This window comes from Borostomias antarcticus (genome assembly GCF_949987555.1).
Source record: "Borostomias antarcticus genome assembly, chromosome: 28".
Lineage (NCBI taxonomy): Eukaryota > Metazoa > Chordata > Actinopteri > Stomiiformes > Stomiidae > Borostomias > Borostomias antarcticus.
In genome coordinates this window covers 5,861,584-5,889,016 of record NC_140261.1, presented here as the reverse complement: position 1 = coordinate 5,889,016, position 27,433 = coordinate 5,861,584, and the positions used below count along the sequence as shown (strand labels likewise).

The window sequence follows — 27,433 nt, the reverse complement described above, 5'->3', positions numbered from 1 at the left end:
GTAGGGCAGACGGACAGAACAGGTAGGACAGACAGGGCAGGTAGGGCAGGCAGACAGACAGGCAGGCAAACAGGACAGGTAGGGCAGACAGGGCAGACAGGCAGGCAGGTACAGTAGGACAGAGAGGGCAGGTATGGCAGGCAGGTAGGGCTGGCAGACAAACAGGCAGACGGGACAGACAGACAGGCAAGGCAGGCAGGCAGACAGACGGGACAGACAGACAGGCAAGGCAGGCAGGCAGACAGACGGGACAGACAGACAGACAGGCAAGGCAGGCAGACAGACAGACAGGGCAGTGTGTGTAGAGGCAAGGGTTGTACAGTATGCAGGACAACTGAGGCAAGCGAAGGCAGTTTAGAGAACTTAATGAAAAAAAGCTACCGCAGTCCAGGGTCAGCGGGCAGGAAAGTAGCTGTGATGAAAGACCAAAACACAAAACAGAAATCCAAAAACTGAGAAACTAGAACACGAGCGAAAACAGCTGGAAAACTCACAAGACAAACAAGTTCCTGACAATGACCAGAGGAAACAGAAGGGCGTGTCCACACAGGGAGGACAAACGAGACAACAGTAGGGCGTGTCCACACAGGGAGGACTAACGAGACAACGAGGAAACAGTAGGGCGTGTCCACACAGGGAGGACTAACGAGACAACAGTAGGGCGTGTCCACACAGGGAGGACTAACGAGACAACAGTAGGGCGTGTCCACACAGGGAGGACTAACGAGACAACAGTAGGGCGTGTCCACACAGGGAGGACTAACGAGACAACAGTAGGGCGTGTCCACACAGGGAGGACTAACGAGACAACAGTAGGGCGTGTCCACACAGGGAGGACTAACGAGACAACAGTAGGGCGTGTCCACACAGGGAGGACTAACGAGACAACGAGATGCAGGTGGAGACTAAACACAGCTAGGAACAGGTGAAACTAATAAACAGACACAGACAAAAAAGGGCCCTTTCCAAATCCAGTCCCTCACCATTTGCACTGTCAACGAGTGCACTTTGTTTTGTAGTCCACTCACAGCTGAATCGAGTTCCCTTAAAGGAGTAGTAAAGGGAAAGCACATGTTTAGCCCTGTTTTAAGGTTACTTATGATCATATACAATGGTTCAGATCAAAACGTTGACAAAACTATCACTTTTGAGAAAGTCTGATAATTGCTCTACCACTGTTTTGGTCATACAATGGATGTGGGTGGGCACCGTGAAAAATCATTCAAAAACATGTTAAACTCTCCATTTCTATAAACTATCAAAGCAAGATTCTAGTTCATCTGGAAAGGCTTTTTAAACTATTTAGTCACAGCACATACGTGTGTAAACTTCCGCAAACTAGGTAGCCTAGCAACATAAACAATAACAATAGCTACCGTAAGTAGTTCCGCTTCCTGAATCCCCTCTGCGGATTGATCTACACATCTACAACGGTCGCATCAATTCAATCGATCAGACAAGTCAATGGATTTCATAAAATGATCAATAAAACCCTACAGGATTCATACGGCGAATTTGATGTCAGAACACTAACGGACACCAATTACCCCCTCGGTGAGCTTCTTGTCTTTGAAATTGAGAGTTTAACATGTTTTTAAATGATTTTTCAAGGTGCCCACCCACATCCATTGTATGACCAAAACAGTGGTAGAGCAATTATCAGACTTTCTCAAAAGTGCTAGTTTTGTCAACGTTTTGATCTGAACCATTGTACATGATCATAACGGGGGACTCACACGCTTGCGTTTGATGCGTCAACTTTGACGGATGCCATTCACTTTCAATGGCCGCAGCCGAATGGCATTCTGGTTCCGTTGTTGTCCCGGTGCGTTGCGTTGCCAGCGTTGCTAGCGTCGAAAGTTAAAACATTTTCAACTTTCAGATGCGTTGCCGGAGCTGCCGACCAATCAGATGTCTTGACGGAGAAAGACGTCATCGCAAGGCGGGATTTCACATTTTTAGATACCAAGATGGAGGACAATCGCTGTTTGAATTGTTTGTTTTCAGGATAGGATGTACCCAATACCTGCGGGCACCACGTTCACGTTGCCTCAACCACAATGCATAAACGATCGCCACACGTTCGACCAGATTAGCATCCATGACAGCACTAAACGAAAAGCCGGGTGGGTTTTCAAAATAGTTCGCGCTAGCAGGTTCGGAGAATATACTCGGCTGTTGCGAGCGCAGTTTTGGACAATGTGATTGGTTGTTGTTGCGTGCGGCAGACACGCCTTCCGCCATCCGTCAAAGTTGACGCATCAAACGCAAGCGTGTGAGTCCCCCGTTAGTAACCTTAAAACATGGCTAAACATGCATTTTCCCTTTACTACTCCTTCCAAGGCAGGGGGAGAAGGATAAACAGACTCTAACAAAACAGGGAACACAAACACAGAGACACCAACAGGGGGCACAAAAGCAGAGGGAACACATGCCAACGCCAGGACAGGGCAGAGGGGGAAGTCTCAAGGAAGCACAGAGGGACTAGGGGTGGACTACAGGGGGACTAGAAGGGGACTAGGGGCTAGAGAGGGACTAGAGGGGTCTAGAGGGGTCAATAGACTAGAGAAGGACTGCAGGGGGACTGTGGACTAGAGGGGTCTAGGGACTAGAAAGGGACTAAAGGGGGACTAGAAGGGGACTAGGGACTAGAGGGGGTCTAAGGACTAGAAGGGAATTGCAGGGGGACCAGAGAGGGACTGGAGAGGCAGACACAAACAAGAATAAACTTGACAAGACAATCACAACATGGGAACCAGGAAGTCCAGGGAGACAAGCAGGGCGTGACAAGCAGGCAGGTACGGCAGGTAGGGCAGGCAGGCAGGTGGGGCAGGCAGGTAGGGCAGGCAGGTAGGGCAGGCAGGCAGGTGGGGCAGGCAGGTAGGGCAGGCAGGTAGGGCAGGCAGGCAGGTGGGGCAGGCAGGTAGGGCAGGCAGGTAGGGCAGGCAGGTAGGGCAGGCAGGCAGGTAGGGCAGGCAGGTGGGGCTAGCAGTCAGTGAAGTCAACCAAATATCAAGAGGTGGACATGGTTGGATTGCTTTCAGCCTAGAGAATCTGGCTATCTGCTTTTGAGCAGTTTGGATTCAATGACTGTCATTATAAGCATAGAGAATAATTGTCCATTGACTACTGTTGAATTGATACAATACATTTCCCCATTCATTCTCTATGGAGGTCGTGGTCGAGGGGTTCTGGGCGGGACGACGGGCATATAATGGAAGGGGGACACAAGGACAAGACAGGGCAGCAGGATACAATAGTGAGGAGGCAAATACAATATGATCCTATATGCAATACAATCCTATATACAATACAATCACAAGTAATGCAGTTATGGCAAGTGTATTGTGGCGAGAATGGAAGAACCGGTAGTCACTTTTAGCCACAAACACGGGCGTATTTATTCTCAACCGTAAGACACGTTAGCAGCTCATTCTTCAACTGACAACCCACACATAGTCACGCGCATAGCAACAAAACGTAGCAGCGTCCATAGCAACAACTGAACTGGCTGAGCGCCCACACCGCCCCTCTCTACCCAGGGAACGCTGGGAATGTAGTTAACTTCCCCCCTGATACTTCACTGCCCCCACCTAAGAGGTTAGCTGTCCTCAGCAACCCAGGCATCTAGAACAAAATCCCTGAGGTGGTGTGGGAGTCGACGCTGCCGCTGGGCCCGCCTAGGGGACCCCTCTGCAGCAACAGCGGTAGGAGTCGTTATGTGGGGTTGGTCCTCCACATCCGACACTTCCTCAGTTGGGGCCAGGGGCTGGTAAGGAGCGAGTCGGTCTCGGTGGAGCGCCACCACCCGGTTCCGCTTGACCATCTTCACCTTGTACACCACGTCTGACAGTCTCTCCAGCACGGTGCAAGGGCCAACCCACTGGCTCATTAGCTTGGGAGAGACACCCTTCTTCCTCTCTGGGCAGTAGACCCACACTTGGGCCTCAGGGTCAAAGTCCCTTCTTCGGCAGTGGGAGTCGTACAGTAGGCCCGCTTCTGTCGGGACCCGGGCATCCGTTAAGGCCTGCCTGGTCAGTGTACCTCACGCAGCCTTTCACGCAGGTTGTAGAGGTAGCTCATGCTCAGGTTTCCCCTGTACCTCAGGCTCATGTCGACCGGGGTACGGAGTTCATGCCCAAACATGAGCATGGCAGGGGTGCTCTTGGTGGATTCCTGAAATGCCGTTCAGTATGACCACAAGATCAGGGGCAGGTGGTCTTGTTGTCGGCAGCTGGTCAGGATTGCGAGCTGTGTGGCCAGAGTACAATTAAAGAGTTCTACAAGTCCGTCGCCCTGGGGGTGTAGGGGCGTGGTCCTGGTTTTGTTGACTCCCAGCCGCTGACAGACCTCACTGAACACAGCCGCCTCAAAGTTCCGCCCCTGATCGCTGTGCAACTCCTCAGGTGCACCAAACCTACAGAACATCTCGTTGACCAAGTACTCAGCGGTGGTGGTCGGGGCCCGCGTACGCTTCTGGCCACTTGGTAAAATAGTCCATGGCCACGTGCACGTAACGGTTAACTCTGGTCTGAGGTGGGGAATGGGCCCAGGATGTCGACCCCCACCCATTCCATGGGGAAACCCACCTGGTACTGCTGCAGTGGGGCATGTGAGCGCTGTGTGGGGCCCTTCTTGGCAGTGCAGGAGTCGCAGCGATGGACGAGGAGCTCTACATCCCGGTGACACCCTGGCCAGTAGAATCGGGACTGGAGTCGGTGTAGGGTTTTTGTGACACCAAAGTGGCCGGCCCCCACCGATCCATGGATGAGCTGGAGGACGCGGGGGCACCACTGCCGAGGTACCAGGAGCTGGAGAACGTCGCAGTGGTCCCCTGGGGACTGCCATCGTCGATGCAGAAGGCTGTCTTGGATGGTGAGGTTCAAGTACTGCGAGTAGAGGGCCTTGACCTCGGGGTCAAGGGCTGATACCTCCTTCCATGCTGGTCGCTAGCCCGACTCCACCCAGACCTGGACACGAGAGAGGACGGAGTCTTGACTCTGGTCCTGGCGGAGCTGTTGGGGGTCAAGGGTCTCCAGGCTGTCGTCACCTGGTAGAACTTGGGGACCGTGGCCACTGTCAGTGGGGGCAGTGCTGCCCCCCTCTGCCGAGGTGGTCCGCAGGGCTGCCACCAGCGGAGTCACGTGTCTGCGTGTCACACAATAGTTCCTCTCTGGTCGGTTAAGCATTCAGCTGAAATAAGCAACAACCTGCTCTCCATGCTCACCCTCCTGGGACAGCACTGCCCCGAGATCCAAGTTGCTGGCATTGGTGTCCACAATGAATGATCTTCGAGGGTCTGGGCAGGCCAGCACCAGGGCCTCGATGAGTGCTGTTTGGAGCGCAGTGAGAGACAGAACAGCAGTGCAGTCCTCCTCCCACTGAAACACACGCCCTTTGTGAGTAAGGCGGTGCAGCGGCCCGGCGACGGTGGAGAAGTCTTTAACGCACCGCTGGTAATATGAGGCCAGACCCAGGTAGCTTTTCAGCCCTGCGATGTTCTGTGGAATGGGCCAGTCCCTCACTGCAGCTACTTTTGCTGGGTTGGAGGCCAACCCCTCACCGCTGATGACATGCCCGAGGAAGCCTGTCTCTCGCCGGAATAGGTGGCACTTTCTTGGGTGGAGGCACAGGCCTGCACAGCGGATGTTGCAGAAGATGTCTCTCAGGTTGGCTAGGGTGCCCCCAAAGTCTGCAGCGTGGACGAGGAGGTCGTCGAGATAGACCACACAGCGGCTCCGAGGGATGTCAGCTAGCACTCTCTCCATGAGGCGCTCAAAGGTAGCCGGGGCGTTACACAAGCCGAATGGCATCACTTTGGACTGCCAAAGCCTGCCTGAGGGTATGGAGAAGGCAGTCTTAGGGCGGGCCTCCGGCGTCAGCTCAGCTTTGCCGGTGATGTCATTAAGGCGACGGTAGTCCACACAAAAACTAGGACAGCTGGGGCTGACCAGGGGCTACTGGAAGGTTTGATGACACCCGCCTCTGCCATCTCTCTGATCTTCTGCTCTGCCGCCAACCGCTTGGCGAGTGGCAGACGACGAGGGCGAAGGCGAATGGGGAGGGCATTACCAGTGTCCCATTTTCCCATTTTGTCAGCAGGTCCAGTCCGATGATGCAGGGATCCTGGATGTTGGCCAGCTAGAACTGGTGGTCGATGCAGCAGCCCGCCACAGATACACTGAGGAGCCCATCCCGTGCATTCTAGCCTCCTCACCGGTGACTGTGGTGATGAAAACCTTCGTGGGTTGCCAACCCCGTAGCCTACGGCCCGTGGTGCCAGGTAAAGTTCCGGGGCGAACTAGGGAGATGGTGGACCCCATGTCAACCAGGGCTCTACAGGGGGTGCCATTCAAGTTACAGTCAATATACAGTCCGTGTGCCTGAACCAGCCGACCAAGACGCATTTGAGGGTTAGTGGAAAAGTCTGATTGTTTTTCACTGCGGTAGTTTTCACGTTATGAAATACATAGGAGCGCATTAGTCATCAGCTCATTCCCGTCCATATATTTCATAACGTGAAAACTACCGCGGTGAAAAACAATCAGAGTCCGGTAATCATGAGTTTGTAATTCCAGTAGTGTATTCTGACTATTTCGAATCTTGAAGTGTTATTTTTATAATGAACTTGTACTATATAATCTATGGATACTTCCGCATTCTCCCACCCTGAGCGTGACGTAAGAGCGAAATGGCCGCCGTGTGAATAACGTCAATTGAACTGCGTCATCTTTGAAAAAAATGCGGCACTGATACCTTTGACATGCGCAGTCAAAGGTATCAATGATGCGTTCTTGTAGTCCACGAACAGATTGCGTACATGGCTCTCCCCGCTCTGAGTTAGCGATGAAAAGCGACTTGCTTATTAATCTACTTTCGTCAAATATATCCGTTGGAAAACTTTTTTTCACTTTCTACAGTATCTATCTCTCTATCTAGCTAGCTACAGTATCTATCTATCTATCTATCTATCTATCTATCTATCTATCTGTCTGTCTTTACAGTATCTATCTACTCTATCTATTTATTTATCTGTCTGTCTATCTATCTAGCTACACTATCTATCTGTCTGTCTGTCCATCCATCTATCCATATCTATCTGTCTGTCTACAGTATCTATCTATCTATCTATCTATCTAGCAAGCTACAGTATCTGCCTGTCTGTCTGTCTACAGTACAGTATCTACTCTATCTATGTATCTATCTGTCCGTCCATCTATCCATATCTATGTCTGTCTGCCTGTCTGTCAGTATCTATCTATCTATCTATCTATCTATCTATCTATCTATCTATCTATCTATCTATCTATCTATCTATCTATCTATCTATCTATCTACGGTCGGTTCCCACAGGCCCAGTGGAAGGAAGCAGACAGAAGACGGGTGTTCCAGCGATGCTCTTAAGCAGAGCCTTTATTATTATCCTGGTCTGGGACCAGCAGCAGAGTCTTTATTATTACCCTGGTCTGGGACCAGCAGCAGAGTCTTTATTATCATCCTTGTCTGGGAACAGCAGCAGAGTCTTTATTATTACCCTGGTCTGGGAACAGCAGCAGAGTCTTTATTATCATCCTGGTCTGGCAACAGCAGCACATGCAGCAATGCTTCTCACTGGCCTCCAGTGCATGGGTACACGGGAGCTTATTCTGTCACATGATTATGTTGTGTGTGTGTGTGTGTGTGTGTGTGTGTGTGTGTGTGTGCGTGTGTGTAAGTAAGTAAGTAAATAAGTAAGTAAGTAAGTACATTTTATTAATATAACCTAGCACTTCTCCCAAAACTGACTCACAAAGTACTTCCCACAGGTTAAAATGCATACAAAGAATAAAATTAAAACACAGGAAACAGGACAATAGTCAGACAGTTAGACATCCAGTCAAATTGATTAGACAAACACCTGTCTAAACCAGGGTTTCCCAACCTGGGGAATCGCAGTGGGGGCGCCAGGCCCCAGTTAATTTGAGGCCTTAATATTAGCTAGACAAAGAATCATGTTATTGACATGTCACACAGCAATTTCAACAAAATACATGATTATATCTGATGAAGGGTCAAAAAGCCTTGTATTTACGGCACTACAATACCATATAAATTAAAGAAATTAATCAGAGACTATGAATCGTGTCAACATTAATAATACTGCTACACTTGCGAAGCGCTTCATTGTACCCTAACTTACACCTGATGGAATTTGCACACATACACACACAGACTGGACGTTCACAGCATTTTTTTTGGGGGGGGGGCGCAAGTTCCATGGAGTATAAGTTAGGGGGGCTCTGGGGAAGAAAGGTTGGGAACCCCTCGTCTAAACAGAAGCCTTTTTAGCTGCTTCTTGAAAAGGTCCACAGATGCCAAAGCTCCCAAGTCCTGAGGAGAGCATTCCACAATCTATGTGCTACAGACTCAAAGGCTCTGTCACCTCTGGTCTTGAGCCTGCTAGAGGGACAACCAACAGAGCGAGTGTGTGTGTGTGTGTGTGTGTGTGTGTGTGTGTGTGTGTGTGTGTGTGTGTGTGCGTGTATGGTCTTGTGTCTTCATACAGTATCTGTGTAAGATTATGAAACAGTTTCATGCATCATGATTGCAGTGCTTGTACTGTACACATACTCTCACACACACTCTCTCTCTCACACACACACCTATGCACACGCACAATGGCAAAGACAGGAGCAACATATTTAGATACACTAGCATGATCAGAGTTTAACTGACACACACTGTACTGTCCACTACTGTCCTACAGACCTCTCCATGTAGTTCAATGTTTCCTGAGCTGTTTGCGTTCCAGCAGTCCTTTGGGAGTACACACACACACACACACACACACACACACACACACGTTCAGGCCAGCTCTGGGGTCAGTGTATACAGACTGCAGTCACATGACATGGGGAGACGCTCTCCTCACATCCTCGTGGGAAATCCCTCATTATGATGTGTGTTGTGACTCTGTTATGATGTGTGTTCTGACTCTGTTATGATGTTTTAACTCTGTTTATTACAGCCAAATTCACTTGGGAGGAGAAGGATAAATAGGAGGAGGAGGAGGAGTGCTCCCTGTTGGAGGAGGTTCTCCACTCTATAAGTGCCAAAACATCCCGAGGAGGCCCTCGAGGTGCAGGAGGAGGCGCTACTGACCCCTGAAGGAGGAGGCGCTCTCCACGCTCATGAGCCGCCCCCTGTTGAGGGGGGCCTGCCGCTGCGAGGAGCACTTGGGGGAGGAGAGGAAATAGGAGGAGAAGGAGGAGGTCCGGCTGTGGAGGTGCATCCTGAACTCGGCCGTGAGGAAGAAGTAGAGGAGCGGGTTGAGACAGCAGCTGACGCTGGCCAGACACAGGGAGACCGGGTGGAACTGTCGCACCACCACCTGCGTGGGGCAGTGGGACACCAGATCCTGCGACACCATCATGTAGAGCAGGAAGTTGATGTGGTAGGGCGCGAAGCAGACCAGGAAGAGGGCGGAGCAGCTCAGGACCATGCGGAGGGCGCGGTGCTTCTCGCCGTCCGGGGAGTCACCGCCACCGCCGTCCCCCCAGCGCTCCCTCGCTGGCCTCTCGGAGGAGGAGGCGGAGCGGCTCCGGGCGGCGGGGCTGGAGGCGGCGGGCGTCGAGTCCGTCCGCTCCCGCCCCCGCTTCCGGCCGAGCGAGCGGACGATGAGGTAGGAGCTGCAGCCGATGGCGGAGAGTGGCAGCAGGAAACCGAACAGCTCGGCCACGGACATCATGCCCACCACCAGGGGGAGGGACAGGCGGCGAATGGGGAGGTCTTTGAAACAGCCGCCACCGGGCTGGTCGTCGTGGCGGGCGGCCAGCGCGCCAGGGCTTGTGAGCGCGCCGGACATGACGCGGAGGCCAGCGTTGGTGTAGGGGGCGTCGGAGATGCTGGCGTTCGGACCGGCGTCGGAGCCGCCGCCGCTTCTCATGATTATGAACGGCGAGCAGCCCACTCCCACCACCAGCCACACGCAGGCGCTGATGAGCAGGTCGTAGCGCCGTCTCCAGACACGGGCGCAGAAGGGCTTCAGCAGGAACACGCACCTCTGGACGCTGATACACACCTGGGGGGAGAGGAGGAGGGGGAACGGTCAGTGACGACCTGTCTGTCTTGCCGTCTGTCGGTTAGTCGGTCAGTTGGTCTGTCTGTCCGTCTGTCTGTCTACTGTCTACCGATCGATCGATCGATCGATCGATCCATCCATCCATCCATCCATCCATCCATCCATCCATCCATCTCAATGATCTTTAAGACTTTAAGTTTTTATTTTTAGTTTTGCCATCATCACAAGAGTCTTTGCTGAGAGCTTCATGGAGGCCTGGCCTGCGGTCTGTCTGACCGACTGACTGACTGACTGACTGACTGACTGACTGACTGACTGACTGACTGACTGACTGACTGACCGACTGACTGACTGACCGACTGACCGACTGACTGACTGACTGACTGACTGGAAACCGTTGAGCGGGGTCCTGATCAATAAAGGAAGTCTGCGCTATATAAAAAGGAGAAGGGAGCCGTAAATCAACATCGACGAGAACCACTCTCCGGTCTGTCCACCACTTCCTGTCTGATGTAACCGCCGCCCTCCCCGGACGCCCGGCAGCCCGACGCGCTCCTCACCAGGAAGAAGATGGCGGCGTACATGTTGAGGTACTTGAGGTAGAAGCAGAGCAGGCAGAGCGTCTGTCCGAAGGGCCAGGTGTGGTTCAGGTAGTAGTAGATCCTGAGCGGCAGGGAGAAGAGGTGCGCCAGGTCGGCCACCACCAGGTTGATCATGAAGATCACCGCCTTGGTCTTCTTCCTGCAGGGGGGGAGAGAGGAGGCAGAGGTGGAGGTGTAGCGTGGGTGTATCGTATGCTATGTCATAGTCTCTTACTATGCATGTGTCTGTGTGTGTGTACTGTATGCTAAGTCATAATGTTCTCTTGTGTGTGTGTGTGTACTATATGCTAAGTCATAATAGTGTTGTATGTGTGTGTGTGTGTACTATATGCTAAGTCATAATAGTCTTGTGTGTGTGTGTGTGTGTGTGTGTGTGTATGCTAAGTCATAATAGTCTTGTGTGTGTGTGTGTGTGTGTGTGTGTGTACCTGATGTGTGTGCAGAGTACCCAGAGAGCGATGGTGTTGAGCAAGAGTCCGGGTATGAAGATGAGCAGGTAGAAGTAAGTATAGAGCTCGTCCATGTGCTGCTCCCAGCCAATCAGGTCATCCACGCAGGGTGAGGAGGCGGAGTCAGCCAGCGACAGTGACACGTTCATCCTCTCTCTCTCTCACTCTCACACACACACACACACCTGAATTACAGTATTAATATACTATCATGTACCATTTACACTCTCAAACACACTTGCATAATCGTGGGGACAGCAGGTTCATCTGTGACAGAGGTGGAGAGAGCGGAGAGCAACAGGAGGTCAGACTCCGGCCTGGCAGGTGCTGGACGGAACACAAACAATGGCTTATTACAATGGGAAAGAGGAAGAGAGGCCTACCGCCTGGTGTACTGTATAACAATGGGCCTCATTCACCAATATCTTCCTAAGTTCTTCTTAAGTTCTGTTCTTAAATTTCTTCCTAAGAACGTTTCTAAGGAAAGCTCCTGTCTGATTCATGACGTGTTCGTAAACCGCTGGAAGAGTTCTCACCTGCCTTCTCCTAATGGTGAATCTCATGGTTTCTCAAGTTCAAAGCTTGTGGCCGCTCACCTGCATTAGTGTAGGTAAACTCCCCGCCAGCCCCATATAAGGACATGCAACTACAGGGTTGTGTGCAGATGTCACTTCTCTGAATGAATACCGGTCATTTGCGCCCTCGACTCGCCAGCTTTTCGATAGCATAATGGTTTAGGTGGGGTTGTGTCAGGTAGCCTACGTTAGCAAGTCAGAGGACTGCATGTCGAATCCAGCATGGGCAATCAAAATCTGATTTTAATTCAGCCAAGTAGGCTTCCTACTACGAGGAATTTGCCTTGGTGCATAAACACAGCGAGGCAGAACAGTGCAAAATGTCAGCGTGATAGAATACAATTTCAGTCGAGATCACTCATATCTATCTGTGACAGCTTTTGGATTTATTAAATTATTGATTACCAATTTATTAAAAATCAATAAATCAATTAAACCAATATTTAATGTGGTTAGGATCAGTAACTGCCAATTTTGGGCAGAGACACTTCAAACCACTTCTGAAATATTCTACTAATCAATATCTATCTATGACACCTTTTGGTTTTCAGAAAATATTGATTACCAATTCATTAATCAGACAGATATTCAATAATATTTTTTCATCAATAACTTTGCCAATTCTGGGCACAGACACCTCAAACCACTTCTGAATCATTCTACTAATCAATATCTATCTATGACAAAATTTAACCAACCAACCAATATTTAATATGATTAGGATCAATAACTTTGCCAATTTTGGGCACAGACACCTCAAACCCCTTGATCAATAACTTAGATTTAATAAAATCAAGTGCTGTCATAGATAGATGTTGATTAGTAGAATAAGTCAGAAAGGGTTGGAGGTGTCTGTGCCCAAAATTGGCAAAGTTATTGATCTGAGCCACATAAAATATTGGTTTTATTGATTTATTGATTTTCAATAAATTTGTATTCAATATTTTCAGAAAACCAAAAGGTGTCATAGATAGATATTGATTAGTAGAATAATTCACAAGTGGTTTGAGGTGTCTGCCCAAAATTGGCAGAGTTATTGATCCTAACCACATTAAATATTGCTTTAATTGATTTATTGATTTTTAATAAATTGGTAATCAATAATTTCATAACTCCAAAAACTGTCACAGATAGATATTGATTAGTAGATTAATTTGCAAGTGGTTTGTGGTGTCTTTGTCCAATATTGGCAGTTATTGATTTTTTTTCCTGATTATAATTGTACTTTCTCCACGGTCCCTAAAACTCCGAATATGAATGTCTGACGAATGTCGAACGTGAAACCAACTTTACCTCCGTGGCTAACAAATAGCCTACACAGCTGTTAACGCTAGCAGTTGACCAAAGAGGTACCCCACTTATCTGATCTTATCTAGGCCTACATACTGTATAGAAATGGTCCCTGTTGTGTCATTTGTAAATTGAGTATTGGAATGTATCTGTAATGACCATAACCTTGGAGCCGGCAGCAACATTTCACTGTGACTGGACATTAGGCTGCATGTGACAAATAAAGGAATTGTGAATGTTTAATCTTGAGGAGAGATATGCAGGCTAGAGGGGGGCCAGCGTGCCCACCGTTGTCCGAGTTCGACCAGCGCGTTGGTGCCATAATAGGGACCCGCTGGGGATATGGATACAGACACCAGGGACACGGACTACCACCCTCTCCACAGCAGACTCTCCGTCTAGCGCACTAACACACATCCAACTGTAGAATTGAGGTGACCGCAATCACCAATTGATGAAATGGTCATGGATTTGTTGGTATTATACTGTATGTAGGCCTATACAGCGAAATCTCACGGTGCTTTTGCAGAACGGTCAAAGAATTAAAACAAAACACAACACTCATTAATTTACACCAAAATCACAAATTACTAACACACAATCGAAATCTTTTATCGACAACTTCAAGACTGATCAACACGAATAACAAGCAATCTGGAGCGAAATGATTTAAACGATGACATAAATGATATTCTGACGCACACGTTTACAATGGGAATTATGGTTATGATTAGGACATGTTATTGGGAATTATTGCAAATATAATTGTATTTCAATCACAAATCATCCAACTGTAGAATTTAGGTGACCGCAATCACCAATTTTGCATAGTCTACATTTCCGCACTCAAATGGCGTAGGCCTACTTGCGACTGCTATTCAGTGTTCGTTCCTTTCTTAGCTGAGAACAAATCCCAGATGAGAAACCATTGGTGAATGCCAGAATTTTCTTACAAACGCCATAAGTACAGTTTAAGAAGAAATGCTTCTTAAGAACTTCTTTACTTCGTTGGTGAATGAGGCCCAGTGTTATTAAGAGTGGATACTAGCAGCCATACTACTAGGCCACACACCACAGGTCTTGCAAGCAGTGCCTGGCCAATTCTACAGAAAGAGGCCTCACCCCACCTTATCACTTGCCAAAGCAGGAAGTGTGTTTGAGAGAGAGGTGGAGAGAGAGAGAGAGAGTGTGGGGGGTAGAGAGAGAGGAAGAGAGAGAGAGCTGCTGTGCTTATTGTAACTATGACAGTTCTCAGATCTCCTCTCTCCAGCACCACAAGCCAACTCCCTTCCTGCACCATCCCCAGAGAGATAGAGATGATTCAGTTGATTTGAATTCATAAGATACATACACCTGCACTCGCTATGTTCTCACATGGGATCATAGGAGCTGTATCAGTGTTGATTTATGATTGCATTTTCCTCCACAAGAAAACACACTGAATTTAATTGAACTGGGGGGGGGTGAGAGAGAGAGAGAGAGGGAGAGAGAGAGAGAGAGAGAGAGAGAGAGAGAGAGAATAGAAAAAGAGAATGACAGAATGTGTGTGAGAGAACGCAAAATTTCAACTCAATAGGGTCTTAATCAAGCAAAATGAGTCACATGACAGACAGCAGGGTGAGAGGTCATGATGTTCTCTGCCCCAGGGACAGCAGGGTGAGAGGTCATGATGTTCTCTGCCCCAGGGACAGCAGGGTGAGAGGTCATGATGTTCTCTGCCCCAGGGACAGCAGGGTGAGAGGTCATGATGTTCTCTGCCCCAGGGGCAGCAGGGTGAGAGGTCATGCTTTCGCTGGCGTGTGTTCGTACATGCATACGTGTGTTTGTGTTTGTTAGCAAGATTACACAAAAACTTCAGGACCGATTTTCACGAAACTCGTGGAAGGGTGTAGCATGGGCCAACTTAGAACGCATTCAGTTTTGGAGCGGATCTGAAACACGGGGGGGGAGGGGGGGGGAGGGTCCACAAGCCGCCCAAACACAACTCCATTCATTTTTTAGACCAGATTTACGCAAAAATGACCAGACCACTTTTCATGAAACTCGGTGGAGGGGTGTAGCATGGTCCAATTTAGAAGCCATTCTATTTTGGTGAGCACAGAACACACACGCGCGCACGCACGCACGCACACACACACACACACACACACACACAGTGTGCTCAGAAAGCTTGATCCCACTCAGACAGATCACATGGTCTCCCACCTACACCTTAACACCACCAACCTGCCTACAACACACCTAGACCTTAACACCACCAATCTGCCTACAACACACCTAGACCTTAACACCACCAATCTACCTACAACACACCTAGACCTTAACACCACCAATCTGCCTACAACACACCTAGACCTTAACACCACCAACCTACCTACAACACACCTAGACCTTAACACCACCAATCTGCCTACAACACACCTAGACCTTAACACCACCAACCTACCTACAACACACCTACAGTATACCTTAACACCACCAATCTGCCTACAACACACCTAGACCTTAACACCACCAACCTACCTACAACACACCTAGACCTTAACACCACCAATATACCTACAACACACCTACAGTACAGTAGACCTTAACACCACCAATCTGCCTACAACACACCTAGACCTTAACACCACCAACCTGCCTACAGTTCCCTATCTGTGCAAATGAACACATGGGTGCTCTTGCAGATTGCTTTCCTTTGATCAGATATAATCAACCTTATCTATAAACCCACACTACAGTAGTAGTAAAACTGTATTCATCCCCAAGCGGGGCAACTGGTTTCGCAGCAGTAAAAAACACACAAGATAACAATACACAATAAACACACAAATTCAAAAACAGAGCAAAACTAAAAAAAACAGCTGGTTTTACCTTTCACTATAGGAATTCAGCAATCGGCGAGGGTGTGGAGCGTTTGTATCTGTTGGTTGTATCTGCTGGTTGTAGTGGGTATTTGTGTATCTGTTGGTTGTAGTGGGTATTTGAGGGTGTGGAGTGTTTGTATCTGTTGGTTGTATCTGTAGGTTGTTGGTTGTAGTGGGTATTTGAGGGTGTGGAATGGTTGTATCTGTTGGTTGTAGCGGGTATTTGAAGCGGATACCCAAAGGTCAGATCTGAATCTCTAGGTGAAATGGATGGGTGCTGTCAGGATGGATTCTACTGTCCTTAACAACTGTGTGTTAAGGAAAGTACAGTAGGTACGGTAAGTCCATATGTAGCGCACATATCTGAGCTGCAGTAAGGACACCAGAGCTGCAGCGTTTACCTGAAGCTCTCCTCTATCGGTCTGGTCAGAGTCGAGGTGAGAGGTCATCAGCCTGAATCCCAGTAGCAACATCAACTAAAACACACACACACACACACACACACACACACACTTAAAAGCTTCATCTGCAAACACAGCTAAAAAATAACAAAACACTAGTTCACGAAATAGTTGTAGTTCTAAAAATAGAAACGTCCGCACAACAGCAAAACGTTTTTATATGACTCAAAAAACAACAACGTACCAACCTGTTTTTTTGTTCATGTGCAGCTGGCTGACAGCGTCTGGAAGCCTGGTGGGGAGATGTGTGCAGGGCGGCATGCTGCTTTCTGGTGCAGAGCTGCTATCGGTGGGCGTGGCACTTTCCCTGACGTGAGAGGAAGTGTCACCAGTACTGTAGGTACAGTATGACGATGCTATTCACACCATTATGTGTCAGACAGCCCCTGGTAACGCTCACGAGAGAGACGGGGCTGCGGCCTGAGATCAAGACCGATCAGGCAAGACAGACAGCAAACAGGCAAGGGGACAGACGGACGAACCTGTACCTACTGTATGGAGGATTATGGATCAGCACATTAACGTCAATTAAACTATTGAGGCAACACTTACAATCCACCCCATCTGCACACAGCTCATTTCAGAGCTGAGAGAAAAGAGAATGTACAACATATTAATCTGCTTCCTGTTATGACATGTGTAACTTCCTTATTCTGTCTGTCTTGAGCGTCGACTCAAACCTGAATTGAGAGGGAGGGTTCTAATCAGGACTGATCTGCTGACGTCTGAACAGCCACAGAGCTGTGTCCCCGTTTCCTCAACACTCATATTTGTAGGTACACATTTTGCAAACGCTGTACAGTAACTGTTTTCTAATATTATATTGTTAGTCTGAGATAGGAAATAATACATAATGTTGATATCTATCTGTCTGTCTGTCTATCTACCTGTCTGTCTCTGTCTGTCTATCTATATATCTATATATCTACTTGTCTGTCTGTCTCTCTGTCTCTCTGTCTGTCTATCTGTCTGTCTATCTACCTGTCTGTCTCTGTCTGTCTGTCTGTCTGTCTGTCTGTCTGTCTGTCTGTCTGTCTGTCTATCTATCTATCTATCTATCTATCTATCTATCTATCTATCTATCTGTTGATACGCAGCATCAGAGGACAGTACTCAGAAAGGCACGTGACTTCAAGAAAACCGTCCGGTCTTTGCGGTTTCTGCACCTCAAACGTTATGTCCTCACTGACATCTACGAACAGCCAACTACACACTGCTCCATCCACACTACACACTGCTCCATCCACACTACACACTGCTCCATCCACACTACACACTGCTCCATCCACACTTCACACTGCTCCATCCACACTTCACACTGCTCCATCCACACTACACACTGCTCCATCCACACTACACACTGCTCCATCCACACTAAGCACTGCTCCATCCACACTACACACTGATCCATCCACACTTCACACTGCTCTGCCCAACTACTAACGTATTGTTTATTTTATCTATGTTGCTTGAAGCCTGAATACATGCATACATGTACAACTTACAATAAGCAGCCTATTTTGTTAGTTAGTATTTTATAGAGTAGGCCTAGGCCTAGTGAACCGACCATAGGCCTAGCCCTAGGCCTACCCCAGTCATCGTCAATAAAGCATTCTATTAGAACAAGTGACGCCAACAGTCACAGTGCTAGACGCACGTAGCCTAAACGAGTCTCCTGATGGGTGGTGACTCCACTATCCTGGCAGTGGTGGGAAGCTCATTCCATCATCGCAGCGCCAAATCAGATGAGCGCTCTCTGTTCTCCTCGTAGAGATGGCGGTACTAGGCGGCACAGGCAGAGGTGGTTTGGAAGCTGCCCATCGTTTGTAGATAGATATAGATACTCGGTATACCATCACTGCTTTACTTGTGTGCAGTTTATTGTCGTAACGCCTCCAGCTGTGGGTCCACAAGGCCCAACGTCCCAGTCCTCCATCCTAAGGCCCTGAAGTCTGCACCCTTGGTTAAAGAATGGGCTCATCTACCAGTCAGTCATATGTTTTGAAAGAGCCCAAAAGGGAGGAAGGATAATTGTGAAGCGGGGTGAAGTTAGAGGCCAGGTTCATGGCGCCACCTCCTGGTGGGTCCGGAGAGAGCTGGCCAGGTTGGAGTTAGAAGACAATTGAGCCGCTGCAGTTTCACCCTCTCACCACCAGGGGGAAGGCCAGGGCAGTGCGGCCTCATCATCAACGCAGATCTTTCATAACGGTCCTCACAGAGGCATGTTTGAGTCACATTTTCTTCAAGATTCAAAAGATTTACTCCATCCTGCATTCTCTGAGACTCAAGTCTCTCCCCCCCCCGCGATCTCTCTCTCCCCCCGCTCTATATCTCTCTGTCTCGCTCACTCTCACCCGGGTCTGTGCTGTCCGCTCATAATTCCCTGTGACCTCCCTGTCCTTCCCTTCCTCCCTCCCTCCCTCCTCTCCTTCATATCCACGTCCTCCACCCTGCAGCCCACCCCCTCACTCCAGAGCGCTTGCTGTGCACATGGTCATGCCAATCACACGTCACTAGGCCTCCAGTCCCACAGATAGGATTAGACCCCAGACCTGTCCTAACTACCCCCCCCCCCCCCCCCCCCCACACACACACACACACACACACGCACACACGCTCTCTCTGTCTTAGTCTAGACTAACCCCAGAACTGTCTGTAGCACAGTAACTACCCCCCCCCCCCACACACACACACACACGCTCTCTCTGTCAGTCTAGACTAACACCCGAATTGTCTATAGCAATGGACTCACAGTACCTGCCCCTCTGCCCTCCTTCTCTCTCTCCAGACTAACACCAGTCTGTAGACTAACACCAGTCTGTAGCAGAACCCTGTACCCTGCTCTCTCTCTCTCTCTTTCTCTCTCTCTCTTTCTCTCTCTCTCTCTAGCGGTAGCTAGCAGGTGGATGCGCGGTAGCTTAATGTGTGTCTCCACTGTCCAGCTCACACAACCGTTCGGCTAGAGAGACTAGCACTCACTGTGACTCTCTCTCACACACACACACACACACACACACACACACACACACACACGCACACACACGGGTGCGCAATGGACTTGAACACAACACCAAAAGCTCAACCACCAGGGCTCACTAGCTTCTCTCATGAAGCTTCTGTGCCAGAGCCAGCTACACTATAACAGTTTGTGAAGTGTGTGTGTGTGTGTGTGTGCGTGTGTGTGCATGTGTCTATGACATGTCTACTGACATGTTTGTAAGTGTACTGTACCTGAGTGTATGTGTACCCATGTGTCTGTGTGCATGCATGTGCAAGCCTGTGTGTGTGTACCCATGTGTGTGTGTGTGTGTGTATGTATCGTCTGTATGTAACAGATTTAGAGCAGATTTGTAGTCTCAGGCCAGATTAAGGCAGAGAGCCCGTTGGAGGCAGACAATGGGCCTTTGCTCTGCTCATAATCAGCATTTGGCTCGGAGTCCCTCCAGCCTCTCACAGGCCAGGCCCTCTGATTGGCTAAGAACGGCTCTCCGGATCCCAGGACAAGCTCAGAATGGGTAATTGGTGAGAACAAAAAAAAAAACCTAGCCATCAAAAACCCTTCTATATCGCCCACAAAATCTACAGTAGCGCAGCCCACGGCTGCACCCCTATGATACGGAATGGATTGTACCAACTGCAGGAGAGGGGGGAAATGGAAGGAAGACATTAATATAGCCCAGCCTGCAGTTCTGAAAAGGGTTTTAATGGCCTCAGTCAGGCTGCGGACAGACAGTGTGGAACACACTCAACTCAGCAGGTCAAACTGCCACTGCGTTAGGACAATAGTGGAACCTTATTAAACAGGGTTGACGTCTATGGAACAACACAACAGAGTGGACAATAATACAGCAACAGCTTCAGCGCAGTTACAACAACAGTGCTACACGCTCATTAAAGAACAATGACAAAAGATCTTATTTGCAATACAGTGCATTTACGCGTGTGTGTAGTGTGCGTGTGTGCGCATGCGCGCTTATATGTGTGTGCGTGTGTGTAGTGTGTGTTTAGCCTGAGTGTAATAGTCTCGAAGTCTCTAGTCCATCACAGCGATGCAGGTGTGTGAGTCTCTAGGGGTCAGAGGTCGAGTTCACCAGTCTTATGTCCTATTCAGTCACACACACATACACACACACACACACACACACACACACACACACACACACACACACACATACCTCTCCTATGGCGGTTAATCCCTAAAGCCTGGGCCGTACCTCAGGACTTAACTAATCTGTTCAGTTATGTGTTTGTCACCTCCAGGACCAAACTGTTGATTTATTTCTCAAGTGAGGCTCAAGTTCAAGACCTCAAGTCCCTGAAGTCCGCTTGTCCTCTCCGTCTCTGTGGGCTCGTCTGTCCTTCTCTGTCCATCTTCATCTCTGTCCCAGTTCCCCTTCTGCCAGGGGGTTAAAAACACAACATCCTGTTCACTCACTTCCCCCATCTGGGGTCGGAGGTCAGAACCGCGTCTCTGACTGCCCGGCCTCTTTGCCATTGATGGCCAGCGCGCGCACGTCGTTCCCGGCGAACGCGTCGGCGTCGCCGTCCTCCTCGGCGCTCAGGTGCGTGTCGCTGCTGGGGTGCGTGTCGCTGCGCGGGTGGCTCTCCTGCCGCGCCCCCCCACCGCCGGGACTCTTGCCGGCTGTGGTCAGGCTCTTCTGGAAGCTCTCGGAGGTGAAGTAGTAGACCACCGGGTCCAGGCAGCAGTTGAGCGTGGCCAGGCACAGCGTGATGGGGTAGAGCGTGCGGGCGAAGCGCTCCACGCCGCAGTTGGCCAGCGCCTGGGTCCGCACCAGGGCGTACAGGAAGAGGATGGAGTTGTAGGGGACGAAGCAGACGACGAAGATGGCCAGGTGCACCAGGATCATGCGCAGGACGCGGCGCTTGCTGTCGCAGCCGTGGCCGATGGCGGCGGGGCGCCGGAGCGTGCGGAGGATCAGGGAGGAGCACACCAGGTTGATGAGCAGGGGGAGGAGGAAGCCCACGATCTGGACGGGGGAACGACGACAAAGCGTAAACAAACAAACAAACAACAACAACCGGAAACAAACTACTACCTGAGAGTGGAGCAAGAGTTTAACTTCCATCCATCCATCCCCTTCTCTCCGTCCCTCCCTCCTTCTCTCCCTCCCTCCCTCCTTCTCTCCCTCCCTCCCTCCTTATCTCCCTCCTTCTCTCCCTCCCTCCTTCTCTGCTTCTCTCCTTCTCTCCCTCCCCCCTTCTCTCTCTCCCTCCCTCCCTCCTTCTCTCCCTCCCCCCTTCTCTCTCTCCCTCCCTCCTTCTCTCCCTCCCCCCTTCTCTCTCTCCCTCCCTCCTTCCCTCCTTCTCTCCCTCCCTCCTTCCCTCCTTCTCTCCCTCCCTCCTTCTCTCTCTCCCTCCCTCCCTCCTTCTCTCCCTCCCTCCTTCTCTCTCTCCCTCCCTCCCTCCTTCTCTCCTTCCCTCCTTCTCTCCCTAGCTCCTTCTCTCCCTCCCTCCTTCTCTCCCTCCTTCTCTCCCTCACTCCTTCCCTTCTTCTCTCCCTCCCTCCTTCTCTCCCTCCCTCCTTCTCTGCTTCTCTCCCTCCCTCCTTCTCTCCTTCCCTCCCTCCCCCCTTCTGTGCTTCTCTCTCTCCCTCCTTCTCTCCTTCTCTCCTTCCCTCCTTCTCTCCCTCCCTCCTTCTCTCCATCCCCTCCCTCCATATCTCACCTCTATGAAGATGGTGATCTTGGACAGGTATGTCCTCCAGGTGCTCTTGGAGAAGCCCTCAAAGCAGGCGGTGGCGCGGTTCGCTCGGTTGATGGTGGAGAAGAACGTGACGGAGATGCCGCCGCCCACGATGGTCAGCCAGACGGTGGCGCACGCCAGGGCCGCGTTGCGCCGCGTGCGCACCAGGCGCGAGCGGAAGGGGTAGACGATGGCGAGGAAGCGGTCGACGTTGATGCAGGTGAGGAAGAGCATGCTGCCGTAGATGTTGGTGATGAAGGCCGTGCCCGACACCTTGCACAGGCCGTCGCCGAACGGCCAGTGGCGGTTGACGTTGTAGTACACCTTGAAGGGCAGCGTGAACACGAAGACCAGGTCCGACATCGCCAGGTTGGTCATGAACAGCGTGGTCTCGTTCCGGAGCTTCATGCGGAAGCAGAAGACGAACAGTGCGGCGCAGTTGGTGAGCAGGCCCAGGACGAACACCACGCTGTACACCACGGAGTACAGGTCGTACTTGAAGGAGTCGTCGATGCCGCAGTCCTCCATGCCCGTCTCGTTCAGCACCAAGCTGGCCATGACCACGCCGGCGGGGGGGGTTCTGCTCAGTTCAGAAGTCCAGATGTTGAGGAGGGGGGGTAAGGCAGGCGAGGGAGGGGGGAGGGGGGGGTGAGGTGTCAGTGAGGGATCCAACAGGCGAGCCTCCTCCTGTCCATCACGGCCACACACACACACACACACACACACACACACACACACAACAACAACCCCCGGCGCACACACTCGCTCTCTCTCTCCTCCTCACACACACCGCAGGGCGTCTCCTGTGAAAAGAACCAGGGGAAGAAGGGTGTCAGCATTCTCAACTCCTCGGCAAGGACAGTTGAATATTTTACTGATTCTCAGTTGGCCGATTGGCATTGAATCCAGGGCCTTGAATAACCCGCCCCCACTCCCTCCTTCCCTCCCTCCCCCCCCCCCTCCTTCCCTCCTTCCCTCCTTCTCTCCCTCCCTCCTTCTCTCCTTCTCCCTCCCCCTTCCCTCCCTCCCTCCTTCCCTCCTTCTCTCCCCCCCCCCCCCCCCCCCCGAGTTCCATCCAGCCAGCAGGCCTGAATAAAGATGATTTGCTTACTTATTATGTCCAACACCTGGATTTAGTTGGACATGGATTTGGCTCAAAGTGTACGTGTGTGTGTGTGTGTGTGTGTGTGTGTGTGTGTGTGTGTGTGTGTGTGTGTGTGTGTGTGTGTGTGTGCGTGTGTGTGTGTGCGCTTGGGTATGTGTGTGTGTGTGCGCTTGTGTGTGTGCTTGTGTGCGCTTGGGTATGTGTGTGTGTGCGCTTGTGTGCGCTTGTGTGTGCTTGTGTGCGCTTGGGTGTGTGTGTGTGTGTGCGCTTGTGCGTGTGCTTGTGTGTGTGCGCTTATGTGTGTGTGGTCTCTTTCACAGCCGGAGGGTGGCATGTTCTCAGGGCAGAGTGGTGTGTGTGTGTGTGTGGGCATCAGCAGGAGTGTGTGAGGTGGCGGTCTGAGGAGAAGCAGAGCTCTGTCTGCCCATCCCTCTGCCTGACTGGACCTGGGCTCACAAACATTCCCCTGTAGATTAGAGGAGGGTCAATCTCTACTGTGACTCCTCGCTTTCTCAACAAGGCCAGCCAGTGAGCACGGACGTCTGGATCAAACATGTAGATGATCCGCATGGGTTGATTTGACTGGTTGATTTGACTGGTTGATTTGACTGGTTGATTTGACTGAGGGAACAGGTTGATTTGACTGAGGGAACAGGTTGTTTTGGAGGGCTTTTTTTTGGAGTTTAACTAGTGTTAAAGTGTAGCAAAATTAAGCGCACTACATGAACTGTATGCGGACACGCACGCACGCACACACACGCATACGCACACACACACACACACACACACACACACACACACAGAGGCCGGTCTGTAAGTATAAGCAGGCAGTCTATCAGTCAAGTTCAATGCCAGCTGCAATGTGACATCTTTACTGCGTTTTCACACGCCTCTCGAAAAAGCCCTCACTGCTCCTCACAATGCCCTCACTGTACCCTTCAGCTCCACACACACACACACACACAAGTGGACACTCACACTCACACACACACAAACACACACACACACACAAGCGGACACTCACACTCACACACACATGCACACAGACACACACACACACACAAGCGGACACTCACACTCACACACACATGCACACAGACACTCACACACACACACACACACACACAAGCGGACACTCACACTCACACACACATGCACACAGACACACACACACACACACAAGCGGACACTCACACACACACATGCACACACATGCACACAGAGACACACACACAAGCGGACACTCACACACATGCACACACGCACACACACACTCATATACACGCACACACACACACACACTGTGGCCTCTGTGCTGTGGCTCAGTCAGACACTGACACTGCTTGACGCATCCATCTGACTTCTGTAGAATATAGACTGTAGATTATAGATAGATAGAATATAGATAAAGAAGAAGAAGAAGATAGAATATAGATAGAGAAGAAGAAGAAGAAATAATATAGATAGAGAAGAAGAAGAAGAAGATAGAATATAGATAGAGAAGAAGAAGAAGATAGAATATAGATAGAATATAGATAGAGAAGAAGAAGAAGAAGATAGAATATAGATAGAGAAGAAGTTGAAGAAGATAGAATATAGATAGAGAAGAAGAAGATAGAATATAGATAGAATATAGATAGAGAAGAAGAAGAAGAAGAAGAAGAAGATAGAATATAGATAGAGAAGAAGAAGAAGAAGAAGATAGAATATAGATAGAGAAGAAGAAGAAGAAGAAGAAGAAGATAGATAGAGAAGAAGAAGAAGAAGAAGGAGGAGAAGGAGGAGGAGGTCCTAGGGTTAGGGCCCAGGTCCTAGGGGTAGGGCCCAGGTCCTAGGGGTAGGGCCCAGGTCCTAGGGTTAGGGCCCAGGTCCTAGGGGTAGGGCCCAGGTCCTAGGGGTAGGGTCCAGGTCCTAGGGTTAGGGCCCAGGTCCTAGGGTTAGGGCCCAGGTCCTAGGGTTAGGGTCCAGGTCCTAGGGTTAGGGCCCAGGTCCTAGGGGCAGGGCCCAGGTCCTGGGGTTAGGGCCAAGGTCCTAGGGTTAGGCCCAGGTCCTAGGGTTAGGGTCCAGGTCCTAGGGTTAGGGCCCAGGTCCTAGGGTTAGGGCCCAGGTCCTAGGGGTAGGGCCCAGGTCCTAGGGGTAGGGCCCAGGTCCTAGGGGTAGGGCCCAGGTCCTAGGGGTAGGGTCCAGGTCCTATGGTTAGGGCCCAGGTCCTAGGGGTAGGGCCCAGGTCCTAGGGTTAGGGTCCAGGTCCTAGGGTTAGGGTCCAGGTCCTAGGGTTAGGGCCCAGGTCCTAGGGTTAGGGTCCAGGTCCTAGGGTTAGAGCCCAGGTCCTAGGGTTAGAGCCCAGGTCCTAGGGTTAGGGCCCAGGTCCTAGGGTTAGAGCCCAGGTCCTAGGGTTAGGGCCCAGATCCTAGGGTTAGGGCCCAGGTCCTAGGGTTGGGGCCCAGGTCCTAGGGTTAGGGTCCAGGTCCTAGGGTTAGGGCCCAGGTCCTAGGGGTAGGGCCCAGGTCCTAGGGGTAGGGCCCAGGTCCTAGGGTTAGGGCCCAGGTCCTAGGGTTAGAGCCCAGGTCCTAGGGTTAGGGCCCAGGTCCTAGGGTTAGGGCCCAGGTCCTAGGGTTAGGGTCCAGGTCCTAGGGTTAGGGCCCAGGTCCTAGGGTTAGGGCCCAGGTCCTAGGGTTAGGGCCCAGGTCCTGGACTGTGGACAGCTGCTCACAACCCTAACCCGATAAGCGGCTGCATTGAGGTGGTTTGAGAAACGTGTTATGGGACCTGCTGTAGAGAGATATCAGCTTCAGTCTCTCCTCTGATGCAGCTGTTCCCTTCTCTCAGCCTCTGGGCCAGAAGGGAGCTGCCATCGGAGCGAGTTAAACACTGGAGATGAGCACAGAAAGACGTGTGGCCATGTTTGACTTCTCCCGGACAGAAAGACGTGTGGCCATGTCTGACTTCTCCCACACGCCTAGTAAGTGGCCCAGTAAAACGACGTCGACAACGGGAGATTTGGACAGGCGACGCTGTCACATTGTTTGGGAAAGATGACAGATGGGGCTGGAGAAGTGTGTCCACTCTCGAGTTCATACGTGCCAAGAATGACTAGCAGTCCCTCAAAACAAAGAATCCTGTTTAGGCAACTTTGAGAAGACCCAATGGGCCCATATAATCAATAAGAACAATTTAGCACCTGGGGGGTGCGGGGTTACAATATGTGCCTGCAGATCGGATTTAATCAGGAACATTTCTCCTTGACAGGACATAAATGAAAAACAAACGAACTGTGGGGGCACTTATTTGGGCAACAAAGTAGCCTAGATAAACATTAGCCGAGTGATTGTAAATAAACAGTTTCTGTCCTGTGGGTGGTAGAACCACATGAATGATCGTACTGAGTGACGATGACAGCTCACCTCGTTCTCGCCTGTGTTTCAGTTCAACACCACAACGAACCCCCGTCCCGAGAACAACCGATCAGCTGCGGTTACACGCAAAACTTGCTCCCGTTATGTCGCCCCGTTATTCCAAATCTGCGGTCTTCAGCGGTCCGCCGTTGAGCCTTTCATCTCGAACATGGCAAAACATCATCGGGAACTCACTTCCCTGGTTGCCGTGATAAAGAGACTCCTCAAAAGTCTCCATGCGAGATCGCGACGGAGCGAGAATGTGGATGAAGTCCAGCTCGCAGCCTCTCGTGCGTGTTGGACCCGCAGCCTCCCGTGCGTGTTGGACTCGCAGCCTCTCGTGCGTGTTGGACTCGCAGCCTCCCGTGCGTGTTGGACTCGCAGCCTCGTGCGTGTTGGACTCGCAGCCTCTCGTGCGTGTTGGACCCGCAGCCTCTCGTGCGTGTTGGACCCGCAGCCTCTCGTGCGTGTTGGACTGTGGTCACTATTGCGTTGATGTATATGTCCGCGCGCGCGTGTGCGTGTTGTGGGCTGGACGACGGCTTGCATGGCCACAGGACAGGAAACGAGACAATAGCCCCTCGGTCGCTCCAGTGGGGGACAGGGGGGCGGAATGGCTGGCTGGGAGGGAGGGGGAGGGAGGGGGAGGCTGCCTGGTGTCATCAGTAGCTAAATTGGGTAGCTGATTGTTGTTGGATCAGGCTCAAGCCTTTCTTCTTAGAGCCTAGACCTACCTTATTCTTAACACACACACACAAATGTTTTATCTCCTACAACAAAAAGCTAGTAATAGTATGACTATGCGTTATTAGGCCCAGGTCTGGTAAATCGTGAGGGTGAATGACAGATTTAATCTTATGCCTGGTGTTAAATAGCGGCCCAGAGTCAAGAGTCATAGGTCTAGAACAGTGTGTGGCTGTAAGATC

At 50.7% G+C, this 27,433-nt stretch overlaps 2 protein-coding genes across 2 annotated transcripts; both read right to left on the bottom strand.

Moving 5' to 3' along the window:
- Window positions 1-9,133: 9,133 nt before the first annotated feature.
- Window positions 9,134-11,260, bottom strand: p2ry10 (P2Y receptor family member 10; the record flags this gene model as incomplete). Its single annotated transcript, XM_084459600.1, has 3 exons — window positions 9,134-10,060; window positions 10,621-10,801; window positions 11,091-11,260. 3 exons carry the CDS (start codon window positions 11,258-11,260, stop codon window positions 9,134-9,136), a joined length of 1,278 nt encoding a protein of 425 aa, XP_084315726.1.
- Window positions 11,261-20,028: 8,768 nt separating this feature from the next.
- Window positions 20,029-26,776, bottom strand: lpar4 (lysophosphatidic acid receptor 4). The gene is made up of 3 exons (XM_084459374.1): window positions 26,517-26,776; window positions 21,990-22,810; window positions 20,029-21,292 (listed from the first exon to the last, which is right to left on the bottom strand). The coding sequence occupies exons 2-3, from the start codon at window positions 22,563-22,565 to the stop codon at window positions 20,762-20,764; spliced, it is 1,107 nt and encodes a 368-aa protein (XP_084315500.1). The 5' UTR covers window positions 22,566-22,810; window positions 26,517-26,776; the 3' UTR covers window positions 20,029-20,761.
- Between the last annotated feature and the right edge of the window lie 657 nt (window positions 26,777-27,433).